This window comes from Dasypus novemcinctus, chromosome 13 (genome assembly GCF_030445035.2).
Source record: "Dasypus novemcinctus isolate mDasNov1 chromosome 13, mDasNov1.1.hap2, whole genome shotgun sequence".
NCBI classification, from domain to species: domain Eukaryota; kingdom Metazoa; phylum Chordata; class Mammalia; order Cingulata; family Dasypodidae; genus Dasypus; species Dasypus novemcinctus.
The window spans coordinates 61,988,904-62,015,076 of NC_080685.1; the positions used below are offsets into that span (position 1 = coordinate 61,988,904).

At 42.5% G+C, this 26,173-nt stretch overlaps 1 protein-coding gene across 1 annotated transcript in view; it reads left to right on the plus strand.

Moving 5' to 3' along the window:
* CACNA1E (calcium voltage-gated channel subunit alpha1 E) overlaps positions 1 to 26,173 on the plus strand; it is a 439,591-nt gene that overhangs the window by 183,889 nt on the left and 229,529 nt on the right. The window contains exons 5-7 of the mRNA XM_004461851.3: positions 18,793 to 18,896; positions 20,027 to 20,179; positions 21,258 to 21,439. Coding sequence (XP_004461908.2) covers positions 18,793 to 18,896; positions 20,027 to 20,179; positions 21,258 to 21,439 — 439 coding nt within the window. The remainder of the gene's footprint in view (positions 1 to 18,792; positions 18,897 to 20,026; positions 20,180 to 21,257; positions 21,440 to 26,173) is intronic.

Genomic DNA, 26,173 nt, shown 5'->3' on the forward strand with positions numbered 1-26,173 from the left:
TATCTGTGGTAATTGTCTTCATTTGACCTCAGCACCAACAAGTTTATTAATTTCACCAGGACAGTTCAATGTATCAAGCATTATTAAGCACATGTTACCTGCCAGACTCTGGGCTAGGTGTGGGGGATGTAGATAAGAGCAAGACAAAATCTCCATTTGAGATATTTCAGTGGGAAAGACAGGTAAGTAGATAGGAAATTTTTCTAGGATGTGGTAAGGGCAACAGTGGAGGTAGATATAATTTTAAGGGATCTCAGAGCACAATTCTTTACCTCAGTTTTCTTTTTCCCTTAAGAATATTGTTGCCCCTAACTCTAACAGGTGGACAGGTGGACAAATTGTTATTCCCATCTTCATGATTGTTTGAACATGAGAATTAGGAAGCAGCCAATGACTGATATCCATTAGCTAAAGGCTCAATGAACAACACTTAGGCTCTTCTGCAGTGGAAGAAAAATGAGATGCTTTTGAGAGCCAGGAGAGCCAGGGGCCACAGGCTGCGTGACCCCAGCTGCAGTTTGGTTAGGCATGGCGGAATTTGAGGAGCAGGTTATGTTCAGCTGGGCTGCACCTGGAGGAGAGAGTGAACATATCTTGTGCCTACATGAGGCTCCCACAACAAATACCACATTTTTACTTTTCTCTTTCATATTGACTTTACTTTCGTTTGCTTTCACATGTGAGCGTCCTTATTTCTCTGACATTTGCTTCTTCAGCAGCTTTTATTTATTTCCCACCTTGTTTTTTTTTAGTCTCCATGCTTCCTTTCCCTGCTCATTTCTCTACCATCTCATTTTTCTTTCCCTCTACCATGTCTTCTTTTTCATTACACTTGCATCTTCTTGCCTTTTAATTTTTTCTTTCTGCTTCAATCCTGAGTTTAACATGATACTGAGGTTTTAATGTGGTTTAAGGATAGCAAAATTGGTTTAATTTGTTAAATTATTTTTAGGTAGAAACCTCTCTCAAAAACTTTAGTACTTAGTGTGTATTCAGTACTTGAAAGATAACTCTAATAAAGTTTTATGCTGTGTAGCTTTAGAAAGCAATGTGGGGTCTGTGAGTACAAGTAACACAGATTCAGAACAATGTAATCAGCAGCAATAACACCCAAACAAGTAGAGCTGGCCAACAATAAAGTGGACTGTGTTCTATAGTAGTAAACGTCCCGACATTGAACATATTTGAGAAAAGACTGTAGAACTATCTATAAGGAAGTAAAGAGGGCTTCTACATTGGGTTGCAGATTGTTTTAGATGACCAATAGAGATTTCTTTCAACTCTAATATAATTCTGTATTATTATTAACTCAAAAATATGGACCAGAAAGAAATTTCCCTATCATAAAGAATCACAAGCTAGGCAGACTTTATAAGTCTTCTCTATCTCTCCTGACCCAAAATTTCATCTCCTCTGAGAGGAGAAAGGGATAGAAAGACCTCAAGACAGGTATTAGGATAGAAACCATAGGAACAGTGTGGTTTCCTCGTTTAATGGAGGCTCTTGCCTCCATTATTGTTTCTCCTCTGTTTCTCTTTTTGTTGCATCATCTTGCTCTACCAGCTCTCCTTGCGGGCCAGCACTCTGCTTAGGCAAGTTTACCATGCAGGCCAGCTTGCCCTCATCAGGAGGTCCCAGGAATCGAACCCTGGACCTCCCATGTGGTAGATGGGAGCCCAATTGCTTGAGCCAAATCCGCTTCCCAATAACATCTTACATTAGTGTGGTACATTGTTACAATTGATGAACAAATATTGAAGCATGGCTACTAACCATGGTCTATAGTTTACATTATGGTTTACACCTTGCACCATATAATTTTATAGGTTTTGACATAATGGTTTGTAACAGCCATTGCAATATCACGCAGAACAGTTCCAGAGTCCTAAAATGCCCCATGTTTCACCTACTTTTCCCTCCCTCCTCAGAACCTCTTATGACCAGTATCTTTGTATCAGTGCTACAAGTTATTCCATTACTACAATAGTAATAAGTCTGCGTTGGTCCATGGTCTCATCTCTCCCTTATGTTTGCTCATTCCTCAATATTGAGGATTTGGGGATGGTGATGCCTGCTCTGCTTCATATTGAGAGGGGGCTTAGATCTTATAGGGTGGATGGAAGGAACTGGTTTGCTTGCAGTTGTACATACTCTTTGCTTTTTGGGATGTTGATTGCCCATCATCATTGTTTTGTTAGTTTTCTGGGGCAAGTCAGATGAGTAGGTATTGGATGCAACTCTCCTGAGATTCAGGGCTCTACTCGCATATGAACAGAACAAAGATTTAAGTCTCTGGGAAATATATTTAATGGGTATAGTGCTAATTATAGGTTCAAATAACAGTGGTAAAAGAATCTTGTGTAGGGAATTTATAAAGGAGTCTAATTCTATTATGTTGGGAAAATGGTTATCCTATCATATGTATTACACAGCAAAGCATTAATGGGGTGCTGATTTCATGGGGTTGTATGCCTTGCCTGTAGTGTCCAGATGTCTTTATTTATTTATTTACTTATTTATGTTTTAAAGATTTATTTATTTTTTTCCCTTTCCCCCCAACCCCGCCATTGTCTGCTGTCTGTGTTAATTCACTGTGTGTTCTGTGTCTGCTTGCATTCTTGTCAGGCGGCACCAGAATCTGTGTCTCTTTTTGTTGCATCATCTTGCTGCGTCACCTCTCCGTGTGTGCAGTGCCATGCCTTGGCGGGCTGCATTTTCATGTGGGGTGGCTCTCCTTATGGGGTGCACTCCTTGTGTGTGGGGTACCCCTACATGGGAGGAACCCCCGCATGGCACGGTACTCCTTGCGTGTGGCAGCACTGAGCATGGGCCAGTTTACCACATGGGCCAGCAGGCCCTGGGTATCGAACCCTGGACCTTGTGTATGGTAGATGGACACCCTATCAGTTGAGCCACATCTGCTTCCCTAGATGCCTTTAGAGCAATTGGGAGAACTTCTGTTTGAGGCTTTGTTTACTGTGGCAGTTAGTAAGAGCTACCTGAGAGATACATAAGCATAACCTCTGAAATGACCTGATTCACTTTGAAATCTCTTAGCCAAAAAACTCTTTCGTATTTGATTTTTTGATTAAGGTCTTTTTCCAAATACATCACTGGTTGGTACTTGGTAATAATTCTTTGGTGCCAGGGAAGCTTATCCCCAGGAGTCTTAGCCCATGATGTGGGGAAGGTAGTGAGTTTATTTGCTGATTTGGCTTAGAGAGAGGCCACATTTTGAACAACAAGGAGGTTTTCAGGAGGTAAGTCTTAGGCAATAGATATTATTGGACTAAGTTTTAATTTTACAAGAATAAGTTTCATAAGTACTAGCATTAATATCAAGGACTTGGTGTATCAGTCTGTTTTATTAGGCATTGCCTATGTACTCTAGAGATTCTTGGCACTCTGTTAGAGAATGTAGCAGGACTTCCCATGATTAGAATCTAATATTTTGTTAGTTATTGTGTTGGTCTCCACCCACAGAGATAACACCCTATGACCACGAGATCACGTTCATCTTCCATAGAGGCATGCCCCAGGGGTACTCTTCCCCACACCCCCCCCCCCCCCATTCCCTGCACCAGTGCCTCCCCTCCACCATAATTGCCAAAAGAATCTCAAGCGCAGTCTTCTACCTCCCCAGAGTTCACCTGCTCCTCCTTCCTCCAGCCCTCTTTGGATAGCCCACCCCACCCCCCAGCTCTATGGATAGCCCAACCCACCCATCCAACCTTGCTCACACTCACACTCCAGCATCATCAGCCTTGTTCACATCACTGTACCACCATCATACCCACAACTGCCAAACCTCTCCCATCCACCTTATCATAAATTCTGCCCAGATTGAACATTGGCTCACCACTGTCTACTTCTTTCTATCTCCTGGTAACCTATCTTCCAGACTGTACCTCTGTGAGTCTGTTCAATATCCTTACTTCATATCAGTGAGCTCATGGAATATTTGTCATTTAGTGCCTGGCTTACTTCATGCAACATATGGTCTTGGAGATTCATCCGTGTTGTCACTTTTATCAATACTTCATTCCTTCTTACAGCTGAGTAATATTCCATTGTATGTATACAACGCTTCTTTTTATATCCATTCATCTGCTGATGGACACTTGGATTGTTTCCAACTTTTGACAATTGTGACTAATGCTGCGATGAACATTGGTATGCATATATCTGTTCACATCCCTGCTTTCAATTCTTCTGGGTATATTCCTAATAATGGGATTGCTGGATCATATAGCAGTTCTTCCTGAGGAGCTGCCAAACCATCCTCCATAGTGGCTGGACCATTCTACATTCCTACCAGTAGTGGATGAGTGTTGATATTTCTCCACATCTTCTCCAAAAAACAGAAAGTATAGTTTTCTGTTTTTTAATAGCAGTCAGTTTAATAGGTGTAATCTGATATCTCTTACTTTTGATTTGCATTTCCCTAATAGCAAGTGACATTGAGCATATTTTAGTATGCTTTTTAGCTATTTGTATTTCCTTCTTGGAAAAGTATCTATTCAAATCTCTTGCCCATTTTAAAAAATGAGTTGTTTTACTTTTTATTTTCAAGATGTAAGATATATTTATATATGTTAAATATTAGGCCCTTATTAGATAGGTGGTTCTCCCATTGAATAGGCTGCCTTTTCACTTTCTTGACAAACTCCTTTGAAGCACAAAAGTTTTTAATTTTGAGGAGGTCCCATTTATCTATTTTTTTCTTTCATTGCTCTTGCTTTGGGCATAAAGTTTATGAAACCATTTCCTACTACCAGTTCTTGTAGAAACTTTCCCACATTATCTTCTAGGAACTTTATGGTCTTGGCTCTTATATTTAGGTTTTTGATCCATCTTGAGTTAATTTCTGTATAGGGCATTTGTTTCATTCTTTTGGATATGGATATCCATTTTCCCAAGCACCATTTGTTGAAGAGACTCATCTGTCCCAGTTGAGTAGGCTTGGTGGCCTTGTTGAATATCAGTTGGCTGAATATGCTTGGGTCTGTATCCATGAGCACTTGAGAAGAGTGTATATCCTGCTGCTTTTGAATGTAATATTCTGTATAAGTCCATTAGGTCTAGTTCCTTTAATGCGTTATTCTAGGGCTCTGTTTCTTTATTGAGCCACTGTCAAGATTTTCTGTCTAATGGTGATAGTGTTGTATTGAAATCCCCCACTATGATTGTAGAGGTGTCTATCCCCCCTTAATTTTGCCAGTATTTGCTTCATGTATTTTGGGGCTCCCAGGTTAGGTGCATAAACATTTATGATTGTTCTTTCTTCTTGGTAGAGTACCCATTTTATTAATATATAAATGTCCTTCTTTGTCTCTTACAACAGTTTTGCATTTAAAGTCTAGTATGTCTGATATTAGTATAGCTACTCCTGTACTTTTTTGGATACTGTTTGTGTGTAAAATCATTTTCCTATCTTTCACTTGCAACCTGTTTGTGTCCCTGTGTCTAAGGTGAGTTTCTTATAGACAGCATATAGATGGGTCATATTTCCTTGTCCATTTTTCCAGTCTATGTCTTTTGATTGGAGAGTTTAACTCATTAACATTCAAAATAAGGCAGTACTTACTTACGCAACTTTTCCTTTAGGTTTATATATGTCATATTTTTATTTATTTATTTATCCTTTTAGTTACTCTTACCAATAGTCTTCCAATCCACACTCTTCTCCAGCCCTCTCTTTCTTGTTTTTTTGCTTTCAACCTTCAGAACTCCCTTTAGTATTTCTTGAAGGGTAAGTCTCTTGTTGACAAATTTTCTGAATTTCTGTTTATCTGTGAATATTTTGAACTCCCTCTCATTTTTGAATGACAGTTTTGCTGGATACAGAATTCTGGGCAGGCAGTCTTTTTCTTTCAGCACCACAATGCCTTACCTCCATGGTTTCAGATGAGAAATCAGCACTTAATCTTATCAAGCTTCTCTTCTATATAATGCTTTCTCTTGCTGCTTTAAGGATTCTCTCTTTGTTTTGTCTTGAGCATTTGATAATCTGATAGGTATGTGTCTCAGGGTAGGCCTGTTAGGATTTATACTGAGTGTGCTGCACTGCCTGGACATATATATCTATGTCCCTTGTAAGTGTTGAGAAATTTTTGGCTGTTATTTCCTCAAACACTCCTACTGCCCCCTTCCCTTCTCTTCTCCCTCTGGAATTTCCATAATGCATATTTTTGTGTGTTTTGTATTGTCATTCAATTCCTAATCCCTGCCGAATTTTTTGTGTCTATCTGTTCTATCTGAATAATTTGGGTTTCCTAACTTTGATATCACTAATTCTTTCCTCTGCCTGTTCAAATCTGCTGTTATGTGCCTATGATGTATTTTTAATTTCTTGTATTGTCTTTCATCACTGTAAGATCTACTGTCTTTTTTATGTGTATTTACAGTTTCTTCTGTATGTCTCCCCAGTGTCTTCTTGATATCCTTTATCTCTTCCTTCATTTGTTTAGTTGATTCATGCTATTTGTTTGGCCATCCTTGATCAGTTTTTATACATTGTGGGTCTCTTCTTGCTTTTTAGTTTGTTCATTAGACTGGGTCATGATTTCCTGTTTCTTAATATGGCTTCTAATTTTTTGCTGATTTCTAGGCATCTCTTATCTTGATATGCTTATTCAGTTGGTTAGTTTCTCTTTCTACTCTAGGATTTTGTTTTTGTTTAGTTTCTATTAGAAATCCTCTTTATTACTTGGTTCCAATTATTCTATATTCTTGTAGTTTCCCATGTTCAACAGAAAAAATATTAGGTCCACAAAAAAGGAAAGAACAGAAAAAGAAAAAGAAAAAAAACAAAAAAGAAGGAAGGAAAAGGAACAAAAAAAAGAGACAATAAAAATAAGTAATAAGGGGAGATGGGCAAGATGGCGGCTGAGTGAACATCCCTGTTAGAGTCTTCTGCAGGGAATCGGCTGGGCGGCGTTGGAGACTCTTTGGGACCGGATTGTTTCGGGATTTTTGCTGGTCCGGAGGTGTCTGGACATCGATTTGGAGGGAAGGTAACAGAGAGGATTCATCTGTGAAATATACACGGAGATCCCAGCTACCTGTAGAGGATTCCCTTCTTGGATAGGCGGAGACGAGGCATCTAGCCCCGCTGGGTGGGGCTGAGCCAGGCCGGGCCGCAGCGGCGGACGCCGGAGCGGGGCCGGGCGGGGCCGAGCCAGGCCGAGCTGGGCCGCGGTAGCGTTTGGAGCCGGGCGGGGCCGGTGCAGGCCCCGGCTGCGGGCCGCGGTAGCGCTTGGAGCCGGGCGGGGCCGGTGCAGGCCCCGGCTGCGGGCCGCGGTAGCGCTTGGAGCCGGGCGGGGCCGGTGCAGGCCCCGGCTGCGGGCCGCGGTAGCGCTTGGAGCCGGGCGGGGCCGGTGCAGGCCCCGGCTGCGGGCCGCGGTAGCGCTTGGAGCCGGGCGGGGCCGGTGCAGGCCCCGGCTGCCGGCCGCGGTAGCGCTTGGAGCCGGGCGGGGCCGGTGCAGGCCCCGGCTGCCGGCCGCGGTAGCGCTTGGAGCCGGGCGGGGCCGGTGCAGGCCCCGGCTGCGGGCCGCGGTAGCGCTTGGAGCCGGGCGGGGCCGGTGCAGGCCCCGGCTGCGGGCCGCGGTAGCGCTTGGAGCCGGGCGGGGCCGGTGCAGGCCCCGGCTGCGGGCCGCGGTAGCGCTTGGAGCCGGGCGGGGCCGGTGCAGGCCCCGGCTGCGGGCCGCGGTAGCGCTTGGAGCCGGGCGGGGCCGGTGCAGGCCCCGGCTGCCGGCCGCGGTAGCGCTTGGAGCCGGGCGGGGCCGGTGCAGGCCCCGGCTGCGGGCCGCGGTAGCGCTTGGAGCCGGGCGGGGCCGGTGTAGGCCCCGGCTGCGGGCCGCGGTAGCGTTTGGAGCCGGGCGGGCCCGGGTCAGGCCGCCGCGGGTACGGAGCCGGGCAGGGCCGGTCCAGGCCGCGGTGGCGGGAGGTGGACGCCGGAGCCGGCTGGGCCGCTGTAGCGAGCGGAGCTGGGCGGAGCCAGGCCAGGCCAAGGCGGCGTGAGGAGCCGGGCAGAGCCGGTCCAAGCCTCCGCGGCGGGCGGAGCCGGGCCTGCGGAGGGGTTTCTGGTTTTGTTTTGTTTTGTTTTTTTTTTTTTAATTTTACTTAATTTTTTTTTTTTTTTTTTTTTGAGCATCTGCAGTACCGGGGAGTTCGTGGGCCCTGGGCGGCCTATTGGGGGTTTGTGGGAAGGGAGGTGCTTGCAGACCCATTTGGGCAGACAGACGGGGGGGTTTTAGGGCAAAGCGGGGGGAAGTTGTTGTTTTAGATAGTGTTGCAATTGTGACACGTGTGTACCTGTATCTCTCTTCTCCCTATCCGTTCCCCACTGTTTGCCCATCCTCTTTTTCTTTCTTCCTTTCTTCTTGCCTTTCTTTTTTCTTTATTATAATTAGTTTTTTTTTTTTTTTTTTTTCGGTTTTCTCTTTCCCTCTTGTCCCTCATCTTCCACTTATTTTTACTTTAATTCAAGTATACAATAGGTGCTACAGGGAACACCTCACATTTGCTGGGTTTTCCCATCCTCCACTGCCTCATTTCTGTGTGAACTGATTTAGGCTACCTACACTATCCCCCTTCCCCTGCATCTTGATATCCACTATCATCTACTGTCTCTCCTATATTCCACCCCCCACCTCCCGTTCTTTGATCCACAAAGTGTCTAACTCTTAATTTCTAATACCTTTGTTCTGTTTTCTGTCTATTATCCACTCTTGAAACTATTACCTTTCTTTTCTTTTTCCCTCTCTCATGAAAACAATAGCTGTGTAGTTCATACCATATTCCTCCCAAATTCAGTCATCAACTTCATAAAAGGTACTCTACCTACAGCTATAACTCTATACAATCTACATGAATCTAACCTCCATCCTTCCAGATCTCATATTCCTGCTTTATTAACATACATCACCAATACAACTTTACACTTTTCCCTTGCTTACACAATTGCCTTTCCCCAACACTAATACTTTCCTCTAAAGTGAACTTAACCAACAACAAGTAACTAGAATAAGAAGAAAAAAGTGACAAAGAGAAGATATAACACCTGTGCAAAAATAACAACTAATTAACCTCCAAGAGCAGACAAAGAAGCTAAGGAACTGATTAAATTCGTCAAAATAAAGAGATGACCAGAAAGCAACAAAAATCTACGAACCAAACCAATAATCAGGAAAACATGGCTGAATCCAATCAACAAACCAATAATCACGAAGGGGAGCAAAACTTGGCACAAGCAATGAAAGATCTCAGAACATTTATCACCGACAAATTTGATGCAGTAATGAAAGAGGTTAACAACCTGAAGACATCACTTGGAGGGGAAATTGCAGACATACGCAAAAACATAACAGATATGATGGGAATGAACACCACAGTTCAAGAAATCAAAAATACACTTGCAGCAAATATCAGCAGACTAGAAGAGACAGAGCAGAGAATTAGTGATGTGGAAGACAGTACATCAGAAATCAAACAGATAGTAGAAGGGGTCAATAAGAAGATAGAAAAAATCCAATTAGGATTTAGGGACCTGAATGACAATGCAAAACGCTCAAACATACGTATTATAGGCATTCCAGAAGGTGAAGAGAAGGGAAAGGGGTCAGAAAGAGTGTTGCAGGAAATAATGGCTGAAAACTTCCCAAATCTACTGAAAGAGACAGATGTACATATCCAAGAAGCACAGCGCACTCCACAAGTCATAAACCCCAACAGGCCCACCCCAAGACATATACTTGTCAAATTATCCAATGCTCAAGACAAAGAGAAAATCCTAAAAGCAGCAAGAGAAAAGAAAACCATCACATACAAGGGAAGCTCAATTAGATTAAGTGCTGATTTCTCTTCTGAAACCATGGAGGCAAGAAGACAGTGGTATGATATAGTCAAGGTACTAAAGGAAAAAAATTTCCAACCAAGAATACTCTATCCAGCTAAACTAGCATTCAAACATGGAGAGTTCAAAATATTCGCAGACAAACAGAAACTGAAAGAGTATACCAACAAGAAACCTCCCCTTCAAGAAATTCTAAAGGGAGTTCTGCAGGAAGAAAGGAAAAAACAGGAAAGGCAAAGTTGGAGGAGAGTATAAGACCAACAACAACAACAAAAAAGACAAAAAAAAATATACAAACAAAATATGACAAACACAAATCCAATCAAAATATGGCTAACACAAATAAATCCTTGATAGTAATAACACTGAATGTCAATGGATTAAACTCACCTATCAAAAGATTCAGACTGGGACACTGGATAAGGAAATATGACCCATCCATATGCTGTCTACAAGAGACACATCTTAGACCCAGAGACGCATGGAGATTGAAAGTGAAAGGCTGGAAAACAATCATACAAGCTAACAATAACCAAAAAAAGGCAGGAGTAGCTATATTAATATCAGACAAAATAGACTTTAAATGTGAAACAATTGTGAGAGACAAAGAAGGATACTACATTTTAGTCAAAGGGAAAATCTGTCAAGAAGATCGAACAATCATAAATATCTATGCCCCTAACAAGGGTGCCTCTAAATACGTCAGGCAAACGCTGGAAAAACTAAGTGAAAGAATAGATACATCTACAATTATAGTGGGGGATTTTAATACACCACTATCAACTCTGGACAGAACATCTCAAAAGAGAATCACCAAAGAAACAAAACATCTGAATAGTATAATAGAGGAGCTCGATCTAATAGACATATATAGATCGCTACACCCAAACACAGCAGGATATACATTTTTCTCAAGCGCACATGGATCATTCTCCAAGATAGATCATATGCTAGGCCACAAAGAAAGGCTGAACGAATTCAGAAAGATTGAAATCATACAAAACATTATCTCTGACCACAGTGGAGTCAAGCTGGAGATTTGCAAGGGACAGAAGCCCAGATTTCACACCACGATTTGGAAATTAAACAACACACTCTTAGAAAAACAGTGGGTCAAAGAGGAAATCTCAAAAGAAATCAATGACTACCTTGAAACAAATGATAATGATAACACAACATACCAAAATTTATGGGATGCAGCAAAAGCAGTACTGAGAGGGAAGTTTATAGCCATAAATTCATATATCAAAAAAGAAGAAAGAGCAAAAATTGAAGAACTAACTGCACATTTGAAGGAATTAGAAAAACAACAACAAAGTAACCCAACAGGAAGAAGAAGGAAGGAAATAACAAAGATAAGAGCAGAACTAAATGAAATAGAAAATAAGAAAGCACTTGAACAGATAAACAAGACCAAGAGCTGGTTTTTTGAGAAGATTAACAAAATTGACAAACCTTTAGCAACACTAACAAAGAAAAAAAGAGAGAAGATGCAAATACACAAAATAAGAAATGAGAAAGGCGATATCACCACTGACCCCACAGAAATAAAGACTATCATAAGAGGATATTTTGAAAAACTATATTCCAACAAAAATGACAATCTAGAGGAAATGGACAAATTCCTAGAAACACATAAACAGCCCATATTGACAAAAGAAGAAATTGATGATCTTAACAAACCAATCACAAGCAGAGAGATAGAATCAGTTATTAAAAATCTCCCAACTAAGAAGAGCCCAGGGCCAGATGGCTTCACAGGTGAATTCTATAAAACATTCCGGAAAGAACTGACACCAATCCTGCTGAAACTATTCCAAACCATCGAAACAGAAAGAACATTACCCAACTCCTTCTATGATGCCAACATTACCCTAGTACCAAAGCCAAACAAAGACATCACAAGAAAGGAAAATTACAGACCAATTTCTCTAATGAACCTAGACGCAAAAATACTTAACAAAATACTTGCTAATCGTATTCAACAACACATTAAACGAATTATACACCACGACCAAGTGGGATTCATCCCAGGTATGCAAGGATGGTTCAACATAAGAAAATCAATCAACGTAATACACCATATAAACAGATTGAAGGAAAAAAATCACATGATTATATCTATTGATGCAGAAAAAGCATTTGACAAAATACAGCACCCTTTCTTGATAAAAACACTCCAAATGATTGGAATACAAGGAAATTTTTTGAACATGATAAAGAGTATATATGAAAAACCTAAAGCCAATATTGTTTACAATGGAGAAATCCTAGACTCCTTCCCTCTAAACTCAGGAACAAGACAAGGATGCCCACTGTCGCCGCTCCTATTTAACATTGTCTTAGAAGTACTTGCTCGAGCACTGAGGCAAGAACCAGAAATAAAAGGCATTCAAATTGGAAAGGAAGAAGTCAAAATTTCATTATTTGCAGATGACATGATCCTATACATAGAAAACCCTGAGAGATCTACAACGAAGATTCTAGAACTCATAAATGAGTTTAGTAAAGTCGCAGGTTATAAGATCAATGCGCAAAAATCAGTAGCATTTCTGTACACCAATAATGAGCAAGATCAGGAGGAAATCAAGAAACAAATATCATTCACAATAGTAAATAAAAAAATCAAATACTTAGGAATAAATTTAACTAAAGAGGTAAAGAACTTATACACTGAGAACTATACAAGATTGTTCAAGGAAATCAAAGAAGACCTAAATAAATGGAAGACTATTCCTTGTTCATGGATAGGAAGACTGAACATTATTAAGATGTCTATCCTACCAAAATTGATCTACACATTCAATGCAATCCCAATAAAAATCAATGCAGCCTTCTTTAAGGAACTAGAAAAACTAACTATGAAATTTATTTGGAAAGGAAAGAGACCCCGAATAGCCAAAGACATACTGAAAAAGAAAAACGAAATTGGAGGAATCACACTACCTGACTTCAAAACATACTATAAAGCTACGGTGGTGAAAACAGCATGGTATTGGCATAAGGAGAGACATATAGACCAATGGAATCGAATTGAAAGCTCTGATATAGAACCTCACATATACAACCACATAATATTCGATAAAGCCACCAAACCCTCTCAACTGGGAGAGAGTGGCCTATTCAACAAATGGTGTCTGGAGAACTGGATAGCCATATGTAGAAGAATGAAAGAGGATTACCATCTCACACCTTATACAAAGATCAACTCAAGATGGATCAAAGACCTAAATATAAGAGCCAAGACCATAAAAACCTTAGAAAGCAGTGTAGGGAAACATCTACAGGACCTTGTAATAGGTAATGGATTTATGAATATCTCACCAAAAGCACGAGCAGCAAAAGAACTAATAGATAAATGGGACTTCCTCAAAATTAAAGCCTTCTGCACCTCAAAGGAGTTTGTCAAGAAAGTAAAAAGGGAGCCCACACAGTGGGAGAAAATATTTGGCAATCATATATCTGATAAGAAACTTATAACTTGCATATATAAAGAACTCCTACATCTTGAAAATAAAAAGATAAACAATCCATTTAAAAAATGGGAAAAAGACTTAAACAGACACTTCTCCGAAGAAGAAATACAAATGGCAAGAAAGCACATGAAAAAATGTTCCAAATCTCTAGCTATCAGGGAAATGCAAATCAAAACCACAATGAGATATCATCTTACACCCATAAGATTGGCAGCTATGAAAAAAACAGAAGAATACAAGTGCTGGAGAGGATGTGAAGGAAGGGGAACACTCATCCACTGCTGGTGGGAATGCAGAAGGATCCAACCATTCTGGAGAACAGTATGGCGGTTTCTCAAAAAACTAGCCATAGATTTGCCATATGACCCAGCAATACCACTGCTGGGAATATACCCAGCAGAACTGAAAACAAGAACACAAACCAATATATGTACACCAATGTTCATAGCAGCATTGTTCACTATTGCCAAAAGTTGGAATCAACCCAAATGCCCATCAACAGACGAGTGGATCAATAAAATGTGGTATATACACACAATGGAATACTACTCGGCTGTAAGAACAAACACACTACAAACACATGTGATAACATGGATGAATCTTGAGAACCTTATGTTGAGTGAAGCAACCCAGACATTGAAGGACAAATACTACATGACCTCAATGATATGAAATAAACAAGCTGCCCTAGATAGCAAGAGACTGAACGATAGGCTTGCAGGAAATCGGAGGGTGGAGGAAGGATATGAGCCGATGTCTGCAGGGGTGGAATTTAAGACGAGATGGTGGTAAGTATGAACACAAAGAAGAGATAAAAGGGGGGCAAGGGGTTGCCTTTGCTTGGGGCTTTGCGGGTTTGAGGGTGGCTGGGGAGGGACGGGTGGGTAACGTTGCCCAAAAGTGGGGGGAGGGAGGGGTAGCATACGAACCAGGAGAGGGTCAGGTGTTGGTGGAGAGTAAAATGCCAAGAAAATCATATCAAAATATAATAAAGAGGGTTACCTGTTTAGAATGCTTGGAGGGGAGGGTCTGATGCAGGAAGGGCTCCTGGGGAATGTCTAAATGCTCATTCTGCCAGAGTGGGTGACACCATGGGGTAGAAACCCAAGTAGTGAGAGTGGGGGTGGACCCACATCCTGGGGAGGACTAATGCCATCCAATAGAGGGAACTGTATCCCTCGAGAGAAAGGGTGGCTCCCAGGGCATTGGGGCAGTTGAGCAAGTTAGGCCCTGAACACTATTCCATCTATCTCTGGAAGTGGCTCCTCAGGAAACGGAGGTTGGTTATCACTGAGGGCACCAAGGTGGAAGGGAAAATGGACGTTAAATGTGTGGAACCAAAGTAAATGGGGGGTAAGAGAGGAGTTTCTTGAGAGTACACAAGGATGGATATAAAACATGTAATATTACACCATAACATATAGGAGATGACAGACTGATAATGTAAACCATAATGTAAAACATAGGATAACTAAAAATGTAAAGAACTGTGTATCCTAAAGTATGCACCATAATGTAAACACAGATGTCACCTTGTTAGAAAGCTAATGTCTCAGACTCTGTACATCACTTTAAGTAAATATGATATGAATAGGGCGTAAGAGTATCACTGTGGAAGGGAAAAGGTTTTCTGGTGGATGTGTGAGAGTGCTGTATATTATATATATACATTGCTGTGGTCTAGGACTCCTGTGAAGAAAAGCTGAATAATTAGGGGGGGGGGGGAAAAAAAAAAGAAAAAAAAAAAGAAAAAAATAGGATGTGGAATTTTTTCAAGTCAACATTCTTTATCTAAGTTCTTTATCTAACTTTATCCAAGTTCTTTATCTATCCTTTAAACTCATCGCTATATGCCATTCCCTAGTAAGGGACCATGACATTATATTGGGCTTCAAATTTCGGGGAGTTCTGGATCACAGAGTGTTTCAACAATGGCAATGGAGGGATACTGGTATGGGATACCAATGACAGGTGATATATGACTGACAGGGAGCGGTACAGAACATATGTCCAGGGTGCATGGCAATGTTTGGATATACTCATAGTGGCAACAATTAAAAACCACAGTAGGGGGGGTACTGGGTTCCTGGCCAGTGGTGCTCTGTCGTGGTCCCTAGGGGAGCAGCGACAGTCTCCCAGGTACAGTGGTGGGGACCGGGAGGGAGTGAGGGTTCAACAGTGAGCCCCTGATACTAATGACTATGCTTGTGAGCTGATAAACCCAAAATAATAACAAGGCCTAGAGCAACTTTGTGCCTGGGAATTTCCTTCTGTCAGCCTTCATGTTACTCAAATGTGGCCAGTCTCGAAGCCAAACTCAGCATGTAAATGCAATGCCTTCCCCCCAGCGTGGGACATGACACCCGGGGATGAGCCTCCCTGGCAACGAGGGACCACTATCAACTACCAACTGATGATGCAACTGGAAAATGACCTTATACGGAAGGTTCAATGCGGATCAGCAGAATATCCATGTCTACATAAAATACCATGACTTTAAAATGCTGTTTGACCTAAAGTAAGGGGGAAATGGAAAGGAGAAATGAGTTTATATGGCTACGAGTTTCTAAAAAAGAGTCTGGAGGCTGGCAGAAGGTTTGCCCTCATGCACAACTGAGCAGAGTCAGAGAGACAGATAAAGCAGATACAACCCCCAGATATTGGTTCCTTTGAGGGCTAAAGAGACCCATGGGAGTTATGGTCATGGCCGATGGGGTTAACTACCAGGGCAGATGGCCCCTCTTTGGAAATGGTGTTTATGTGTGATGAATCTGGACTCAGATGGGATCTCCCTTCATAAGACTTTCATGCTAATGTGCTGGAGGTGCAGTTAATGTTGGGGTTTAAGATATATTTAGGGGATTTGAATCTCTGGACTGACAATGTGATAGCCAGATCCTGAGCCTCAACAGACTCCAGCACCTACAATCTGATTTATTGGACTTACCACACTCAGCTAAGATGGAGGTGAAGAAGGACAACCACCACACCATGGAGCCTAGAGTGATTACAACTGAAAATGGGAGGATTGCATCCAGCATCCAGGTGGAATCTGAGCCTCCTCTTGACATAAAGGTGCAATGGACACAACCAATCCAGTGTCCACATAGAAGAGGTGGCATTGGATTGGGAAAAGTGGACATGGTGGACGATGGGTATGGGGAAAGGCAGGAAGAGATGAGAGGTGGAGGCATCTTTGGGACATGGAGCTGCCCTGGATGGTGCTTCAGAGGTAATCACCGGACATTGTAAATCCTCACAGGGCCTACATGATGGAATAGAGGAGAGTATGGGCCATGATGTGAACCAATGTATATGAGGTGCAGAGGTGCCCAAAGATGTACTTACCAAATCCAATGGATGTGTCATGATGATGGGAACGAGTGTTGTTGGGGGGGGGGGGAGAGGGGGGGGTGGGGGGGTGGGGTTGAATGGGACCTCACATATATATTTTTAATGTAATATTATTACAAAGTCAATAAAAAATTAAAAAATTAAAAAAAAAATAAGTAATAAGAGTGGAAAATAGTAAGCAAGAATAAAAATTTAAAAGGTGAAAAAAAGAAACAGGAAAAAAGTAAGATAAAAGGAGAAGGAGAGAGAAAAAAGAATAAGGGTGAAATAAAATATAAAAAGGAAGGAAGAAAAGAAAATATGAAAGGGCAAAAAATAAAAGACAAGAGAAATGGGAAGAGAAGAAAGAAAAGAAGAAAAATAGGAGAAGAAGGAAAGAAAATAAGGGAGAGGAAGAGAAAAAATAAGCAAAGCAAAACAAAAGGAAACAAAAATCTGGGTCTCCCTCTCAGACCACCAGGACATGCTGGGCTTCTCCTCTCAGGCTGCCTCTTTTGCCCCGTCAGTCATCCCCAACCCCTCTCTCTGCAGGTATCTGGGTGGAGAGAAACAGACAGAAAGAGACAGAGACAGACAGACCAAACAGACACACACACACACACACACAGAGGGAGAACAGGCCTCCCTCTCAGGCCACCAGTAACTCAATTAGTCTGCCCCTCTCCAGCTGTTTGTACCTGCCACTCACCCCACAGCCAACCTCTCTGCCAGTACCCGGATGAAGAGAAAACAAAACAAAACAAAAAGAAAGAAAGAAAGAAAAAAAAAAAGGGGAAAAAAGAGAGGGAAAAAATCCTCTCCAGATAAATTTCCCCATGACTCGCCTGGTTTTCCCGGGCCCTAAGCAGACTGGGCACAGGCCCGCCTGTGGGATTGCTCCTCAGTAGCTCCTGTCTCCCCAAGAGCCTGCTGCATGGCTTTCCCTTCCCCAGGGCTGGCTGGGCCGTTTTCATCTTCTTCTGGGCTGGTTGGCACCATCCCTTCTTCTCTGGGGCTGGCACGACTCCCCTTTACCCAGCTGGAACCCCTCCCTCTCCAGCTACCCTGACCTATTGCCCCCTGGCCTCCCTTATGCCTGGCAAGGCCTCCCTGTGCCTTCCTTCCCACAATTTCTAGAGGGAGAGTGCTGCCTGCGGTTCTCTACTCTGCCATCGTGGACTCACCCAGAACTCTCAATAGCCAATGACATGTCCTTTTAATTTTTGGATATTTTTTTACCTACGGCATGGTACTCTACATTTTTAGAGGAGGAAAGTGGGTTCATGTAGATGGAATGACTTGTCTAAAGTCACCCAATTCTCAAGTGAATGAGTCAGGACTTAAATCCAGTTCTTTGGACTCTTCATTTCCTGCTGTGCCTTTTATAAATAATCAAGTGTCTTTGTCCTTTAAAGTACCTGCAGTCTTATGGGATTATATGAAATAAATTGTCTTCTCAAGATGAGGTACTTGCTATACACAATCTAATAGGATTGTTATGAATTTGTGTATTTTTGTGTGTTCATTTCTGTATATGGCTGTGAAATGTGAAAAATGGAAGCAAAGATCCCCAATCCAGGTCATACAGTGGCTTTTGGCAATTATAAAATTGCTGCATGGGGACCAGTGAATTTAGTCCCCAATTATAAGTATGAATGTGATTGATTTGTTCAGTAAAAATTTTCAATGTCAAGGTAGATTATTGTAGTTAATCCTGAGAAATTTCCTGAATGACATAGAGGACAAGGGAATCCAAGAATATTTTGAAATAAAAAAGTAAAGACCTTGGTAAGATGGAAATGGGTAAAGAAGGTCGGCAATGCACAGAAGGGATAGTAGGGGACAAGGTTTGGGGTTAGGAATGGGACCTGTGAGGTCCTTGTGCTTTGTTCATAATTTTGAATTTTGATGATCAGTTTTCTTCCTTCAAAATGAAGATGGCTAAATTTAATTCCACTCAGAAGCACTGGTGATTCACTCAAATTCAGGTGCACTCACATGCAATAGGCATCAGCTTTGTGTGCTTTCTAGGCTGATCCTGCTTCAACCCCATTTTGCCTCTCAATGGAGCAGAGGGGTGAAAGCCAGCCTATGGTAACCTTGACCTTTCTGTTTTTCCATCTGCAGCATCCTGGCCACCGCAGGAACCCACTTCAACACACACGTGGACCTGAGGACCCTCCGGGCTGTGCGCGTCCTGAGGCCCCTGAAGCTCGTGTCAGGGATACCTAGTGAGCATCTGCCTTTCCTCTTCCTTCTCTACCAATAGCTTTCTTTACTCATGTGTCCTTAACAGGATCCAGGGCCTAAGAGAATTTAGGGTAAGAAAAAAAAATCCTACTGGGAGGAAGTCCCAGTGGTAACAAATAGTGGGGATGCAACAGTCTGGTAAGACGTTTTGTTTTTAAATTTAACACCTTTTTTTCTGATTTAAAAGACAATGGAAGACCTTCATAGAAAATGTGGAAAGTAAAAAAAATGGTAAAAAGAACAATGAAAAGCTCTCATTATCCTATTACTCAGAAACAACTTTTGGTAACATTTTAGTATATTTTTCATTTATTTTTTACTTATATATTTTAATATATTAATAATTGGGATCATACTGTATATACAGTTTTGGATCCTGTCATAAACATTGTTTTCCTGACATCAAAAATTACTAAAAAATATGAATTAAAAAATCTGTATTATGGTCTTTCTCATATGTGTCGTGACTTATCGAGCTGCTTCTATGTTGTTGAATATTTAGGTTATTTCCAATTTTCTGCAGACATAACTAGGACTGAAAAACCATCCTTTTACTTTAGTCTTTATTCAGATCTCTGATGATTTTCTTCTGCATTCTTAGAAGTACAGTTGCTGGGTCAAAGGGTATGGCATTTTATTAATAATGATTGTACTATTAATAAGTATGCATCTCCTGATGATGCATGGGAGAGCTGCTTCTGAGATAGAGTGATGGGAAAGATGGACTTGTGCCTGTTCTCATAGGACTTACAGTCCAGCAGGGATAGGCCTAATTTCGTTTAGGAAAGGAGCATATTCCAATAATTTTACTCTTTAAGAGAAATCCAGGAGATGGCATGGGTGGAACAAATGAAGAAAGAGTAATAGGCCTGCAGATGATGAGGAGATGGTGAGGAGGAAGAAGGGATTGATTTCTGGGGGAAGGGGTGAGGGCAATCTTTAGCTTGACTTGTCTGGATTATCCCGTTGGGAACTGTCTTCATCATCTCAGGCCCAGTGGGTCTTTTCCCTCAAAGACTTGTTCTCCTCCTAGGGCAGGACAAATGGGACCTTCTCTATCACATGGTGGCAAGCAAGCCTTCCATTTGCCCTTCCCTTTGCTTCCCTCCAGGTCTGCAGATTGTGCTGAAGTCCATCATGAAGGCCATGGTGCCTCTGCTCCAGATTGGCCTTCTGCTCTTCTTTGCTATCCTAATGTTTGCTATCATTGGCTTGGAGTTCTACAGTGGGAAGTTACATCGAGCATGCTTCATGAACAATTCAGGTAGAGTCACTACTTTCTGTCTTCTACTTCCTCCCTTCCTCTCTCATGTGGTCATTGTGGTGGTTGGAGAAGTATGTCCTATCCACACCCTGGAATTAGAATCTGAAGCTTCCTAGTCACCAGTTTTTTGAGGCTTAACCAACCTAGAAAGGTCACCATTTGACACTGATATTGTAATGTAGATAATCTCTTAGGCTTGCAGTTGGGGGGTTTCAAATAGGAAGTCTCAGCTTCGCCCATCCCCTGGCATAGGACTGTCAGAATGCACTTAAAAGCCACTGGTCTGAAGAAATGTCCTTTGTGCATTAGCCCATGGATCATTGAGATGCAGGAATCTAGAGTTTTACAAGGCCAACTAGGCACCCTCCAGATCTGTGGGGACATATTCCCTCATGTTCCATCTCATACCCTTCCTCCCTTTCTGTTGAGATCCACACCATGGGTGTGCAGGAAAGGAGGCTGACTTGGCTAGTGTGTGGGGGAGATTGGTGGGGAACCCTAAACCCAAATTCTAGTCTCCTTCTATCTTATGCATTTTTTGGAAATGAAGCTGAATCCCTCTGAGAGGAAAGGGGGTAAGGGAGAAATTGAAAACATAGTAACAAAAGTTACCACGCTTTCTTTCTGAAAATAATTTTCAAGGGACACGTTCTAACTTGGATTTTTAAATTTATAGTTTTGCCTTTTACTCAGTCCCATTGAAGGGACTATAGTTTATAACTGCCTCCAAGATACTCAGAGAGTCAGGGTCCATCCTGGAGTGCGAAGGGAGACAATCAGGAGGAGCCTGCCTTCACCTCAGGCTCTTCAGGGTGACCTGAGGCTGTAAATTTCCTACAGCCATGGAGGAAGTGAGGGGTTGGAGGAGAGGTTCCATTTTTCAGAAGAAGTTGGGCCTGAACACACTATGAGGATGCTATGAGGAGTAGAGAGGCCAGAGAGGAGCGAGCCTGAGGCCAAGAAAGGCCAACTGCTTTCTATGGGAAATAGAATGGCTTGAGTGAGGGTTCCTGGGGTCGTTTCCAGCTCATGCTAAGCACTGTGTGGTTCATCCCCCATCCCCCAAATGTGTCTACAGGTATTCTAGAAGGATTTGACCCCCCTCATCCATGTGGCGTGCAGGGCTGCCCAGCTGGTTATGAGTGCAGGGACTGGATCGGCCCCAATGATGGGATCACCCAGTTTGATAACATCCTTTTTGCTGTGCTGACTGTCTTCCAGTGCATCACCATGGAAGGGTGGACCACCGTGCTGTACAATGTGAGTGGAGCTGACGGAGGGGGAGGGGGGGAGAAGCCTGGAATGAGGCTTCTGGCGTTTGGACATGGGGAGAGAGAGCTGCATGCATGAGCTCAATCTAGAATGGCTGCTGACTATAAGCAGGCGGTTTAGCTGTGCTGGTACATACTGTCTAAACATCAGGCTTGGTTCTGGGTGTGTGGACATATGTGTGGAGGGTGTAGACTCAATCGTGGGAAGTCTTAACAGTTTGTATCCCTCCACTGTGTGGCTTATTGTTAAGTGGAAGTACATAGCTTCTTAATGCAATTAGGAAATTGCATCCCATTTTGGATGGCTTAACAAGACTAGTTAAATCAGATCAATTTAGCACTTACACAGTGTGTTCTGCTACAGGTTTGACATGGTGGAGGAGTGCAGGCAGAGGTACCAAGAGGTATAGATTTCTTGGTTGTTGTCTTCAAAGAGCTTACCATCAAGTTGGAAAGATAAGCAGTCATTTTCAAGCTTGGATGCACATTAGAACCAGCTGGGAGCTTTAAAAATTTTACACTGCCTGGGCTCCTCTCCAGACCAATTAAATAGGACTATCTAGGGGCAAGGGCCTGTCATTAATTTAAAAAAAAATCTTCCCAGCTGATTATGATGTACAACCACTGTTAAGAACTACATTACATGCACATAAGAAATATGCTTAATTGTTAAGACTTACCAAGTGCTTGTTAAAAATTCAGATTTACAGACCCCTTCTCTGGAGAATCTGATTTTGTATAGCTTTGTATAGTTTGTGAGCTGTTCTTTTTACAAGTGACCCTAATGATTCATATGATTAGGCATGTTTGGAAAGTTACGAACTGGTGCACAAGACGAGGCTGTCTAAATGCCTGTTACGGAGTTCCTGCATGGGATCAGAGTTAGAGAGGGTAACCACTGAAGTCTCTGCCACTTCCAGGGTCTAATTTTAATATGTTATCAATGGCATGGTGCAAATCTAAGTTCTAAAATGGGAGTAGGAGGGGAAGGTGGTCTAATGTTCATGGAGCTGGAGTGGGCAAAGTTGTGGGGCAGGTTTGCTTTGTAAATGGGTGCTGAGAAAGACCATTCCCCTCCTATGCATTCAGTTAGCTCACCCCAAGTCAGATACCTCTGGCATGCTCACCTTCTCTTCCCTTTGCTCCCACAGTCTGCCCCTACCTTAATGCAGGAGTTCTTAAACTTTTTTGTTCCACGGACCCCTTTGCCAGTCAGGTGAAAACCACAGACCCCTTACTAAGTTCACACTATACTGCGTGTTATTTAATAAATATATCACATCTGCATCAACACATCCCCACAAAAATATTGTTTTTTTTGAATTTCAATTCAGGCTCACAGACCTCTTGTTAAGAACCCCTGCCTAATGTTTTCTTTATTTCCTTCATTGTTTTCTTGATGATGTTTTTAACCTGAATCCACTTGTGTAAATCTTATTGGGTGGAGCGCAGGGTGGTTTACATAGAGTCCTTCAGAAGGTCCTCTGAATATAATTTATACTTGAAGGAAAGAACGTGATATGTCTCAGCAGAGATTCAACCAGATTGGAATCTCCAAGGAGCCAGGGCTACGTAAGGCCTGTAAAGGAGAGGGTTAGTAAATGTCTGTAGTGATCTGGATCCATTGCCATATGGGATAGGCAAGGCAGAACTAAGAAGCTTTGCAAAAAAGAGCCACAGGCTATTATGCTAAAGCTGTAAAGGGCAGTGAAGAATTCCCAAGGACAAGCTTGTAACCAGCAAGCCTGGGGGTTCAGTGTGACTCAGAAGCGCCTTGAGGACACTTTGGGGTTCTCAGTAGTTGGAGCGTGGGCAAGGGAAAGGAAGTAAGTGAGGCAAGGTCAGTATGTGCTCCTAGTTTGAGATGTGAAGGATGCTTGAGGCCGTGTCAATTAGGTTCCTCTGGAAATTACAGCACTGGTCCTGCAGTGGCTGGTGTCACTGGTGTCATTAGTGGGGCATTGGGAGAGATGGATTTCAATTATATGTGTAGACTCACCTAAGTGATGTGATAAATGCATTGAAAGCCTGAAAGGAGAAGTGTTGCATTTGAGAATGCAGGTGTGATCTGTTGGTCCTCTTTCACCCAGGTTCACATGGTACTGAGATAAGCAGGAACACAGCTGAGGAATCACTCATTGTTCTCGTATTAGTTCATTTATTCATTTTTTCAACAAACTAAGCATTTTTAAAAAAAACGAATTGAGGCTCTACTATATGCCAGCGCTGTACTAGGCACTAGGGATGTAGGAGGATAAAAAAGCGCCATGATTCCTACTTTCATGGCACTCTCTTCAAATTCCCATCCCTCTCCAGTTTTCTGTTTACTGAAACCACAGCAGCATGGAGAGATCACCTAGAGGCAGTGATCTTTCTGCTTTCTCTGCTTTTGCTCTATCAACAAAGCAGGAAAGAGAAGAGGTCCAACTGCAGATCCTCTGAAACCTTGCATGGCATTGCCTCCTGGGGCCACAGATGCACATGCCCACTGACTTACAGCCTGTCAGTCACTGAACATTTATTAAAAGCCTCCTGCTACCATGATTGTTAGAGCCAGAGCTAGGAGAACTGATTGACCTGTATGGCTGGTTCCCAAGAAGCTACTGTCTTTTCATGGGGAGGATGAACTCATATCTAACCCTGAAGTGGCATTGCTTTCCAAAGGATTGGATCTAGGGCCTGGGAAACTGGAGGCAGAGGTGATAGTCACAGTTAGGTGGATAACTGCATCTTTTTTTTTTTAAAGATTTATTTTTTATCTATTTCTCTCCCCTTCCCCGCCCCAGTTGTCTACTCTCTGTGTCCATTCACTATGTATTCTTCTGTGTCTGCTTGTATTCTTGTCAGCAGCACCGGGAATCTATGATTTGTTTTGTTGCGTCATCTTGCTGCGTCAGCTCTCCGTGTGTGCAGTGCCATTCCTGGGCAGGCTGCACTTTTTTCGCACTGGGTGGCTCTCCTTATGGGGAGCAGTCCTTGCACATAGGGCTCCCCTACGCGGGGGACATCCCTGCGTGGCATGGCACTCCTTGTGCGCATCAGCACTGCACATGGGCCAGCTCCACATGGGTCAAGGAGGCCCTGGGTTTGAACCTTGAACCTCCCATGTGGTAGGTGGATGCCCTATCCATTGGGCCAAATCTGCTTCCCGATAACTGCATCTTGATTCAGGAGAAGTTAGATGATAAGGTACCCAATTTTCATCCAGTGGAACAAGGACAGTCTGCTTTCTAGGAAGGATAAGCCTCAGTTGAGCAGGAACTGGCATGTCAGGTTAAGCCCAGGCAGAGACCTGTTATGAGAGCTGGACACATTTCTTGGAATTAGGTGTGTCTTCTGTTTGAGGGGTGGGTTCAGGATAGTAGACCCTACATTCTGTTGACTGTAAGGCTTACAAATGTATGATAGAACCACATCATACAAACCTTTAATTTACCTAAATCCAACCATTTAGCTTGGTTAGGAAATGGGAGGGGGGGCATAGAGGGAAGGGATGGAAGAAAAAAATTTTAACAATTCAGACTAATTCACTTCACATTCCTTTCAGTGAGCTCATGCCAATTGAAAGTGTGGAATGAGAGATGCCCAGGGTTCTTGGCTTGTAGCACATGTCAACCTGAATATTTTTCATTCTTATTTTTATTTTAACTCAGGACTTTGTAGTGAAAGAATTTATATATATATATATAAGACATATATATTATATATAGTAGAACTGGTTGCATACTGTGGAATTAACTATGAACAACTAAGTAGCTAATTTAAGCATAATAAATATATGTATGCAAATAAGTTTATTCACTCATGCAGAAAAATCACTACTGTGCCATTTCTACCACCACACCACCACCATCATTAATAAGAGACAAATATAATTCTGTTGACTTCCTTTTCTGCCACTCTTCATTCTGGGAAGGTCCAGTTTGCTTGGCTGCAGTATTTTCTCTAGTTCTGAACAACTCACAAAGGCCACTAGAAGAAGGGGAGCCCCTGTTTCCCAGTCCAAGTCTACTTCTATTCCATGGTGACAGCAAATATGTAAGATTTATTGGTGCCAGGTATACTCAAACCAGTAGAAGAACCTTCAGGCTTACATAGTACACAGAAGCTCTTTCAAGTGTGTTGTCATGGTTTAGCCATTTTTTTTAATTTACCTTTTTATTTATTTTTATTTTTATTTTTTCCTTTTTTTTTTAATTGATTTTGTAAAAATATTACATTAAAAAAAGATATGAGGTCCCATTCAACCCCACCACCCCCACCCCACCACTCCCCCCCCAGCAACCCTCACTCCCATCATCATGACACATCCGTTGCATTTGGTAAGCTCATCTCTGGGCATCTCTGCACCTCATGGTCAATGGTCCACATCATAGCCCATACTCTCCCCCATTCCATCCAGTGGGCCCTGTGAGGATTTACAGTGTCCGGTGATTGCCCCTGAAGCACCATCCAGGGCAACTCCAAGTCCCAAAGGCGCCTCCACCTCTCATCTCTTCCTGCCATTCCCCATACCCATCAGCCACCATGTCCACTTTTCCCACTCCAATGCCACCTTTTCTCTGTGGACCTTGGATTGGTTGTGTCCGTTGCACCTCTATGTCAAGAGGAGGCTCAGATTCCACATGGATACTAGATGCAATCCTCCTGCTTTCAGTTGTAGGCACTCTAGGCTCCCTGGTGTGGTGGTTGTCCTTCTTCAACTCCATCTTAGCTGAGTGAG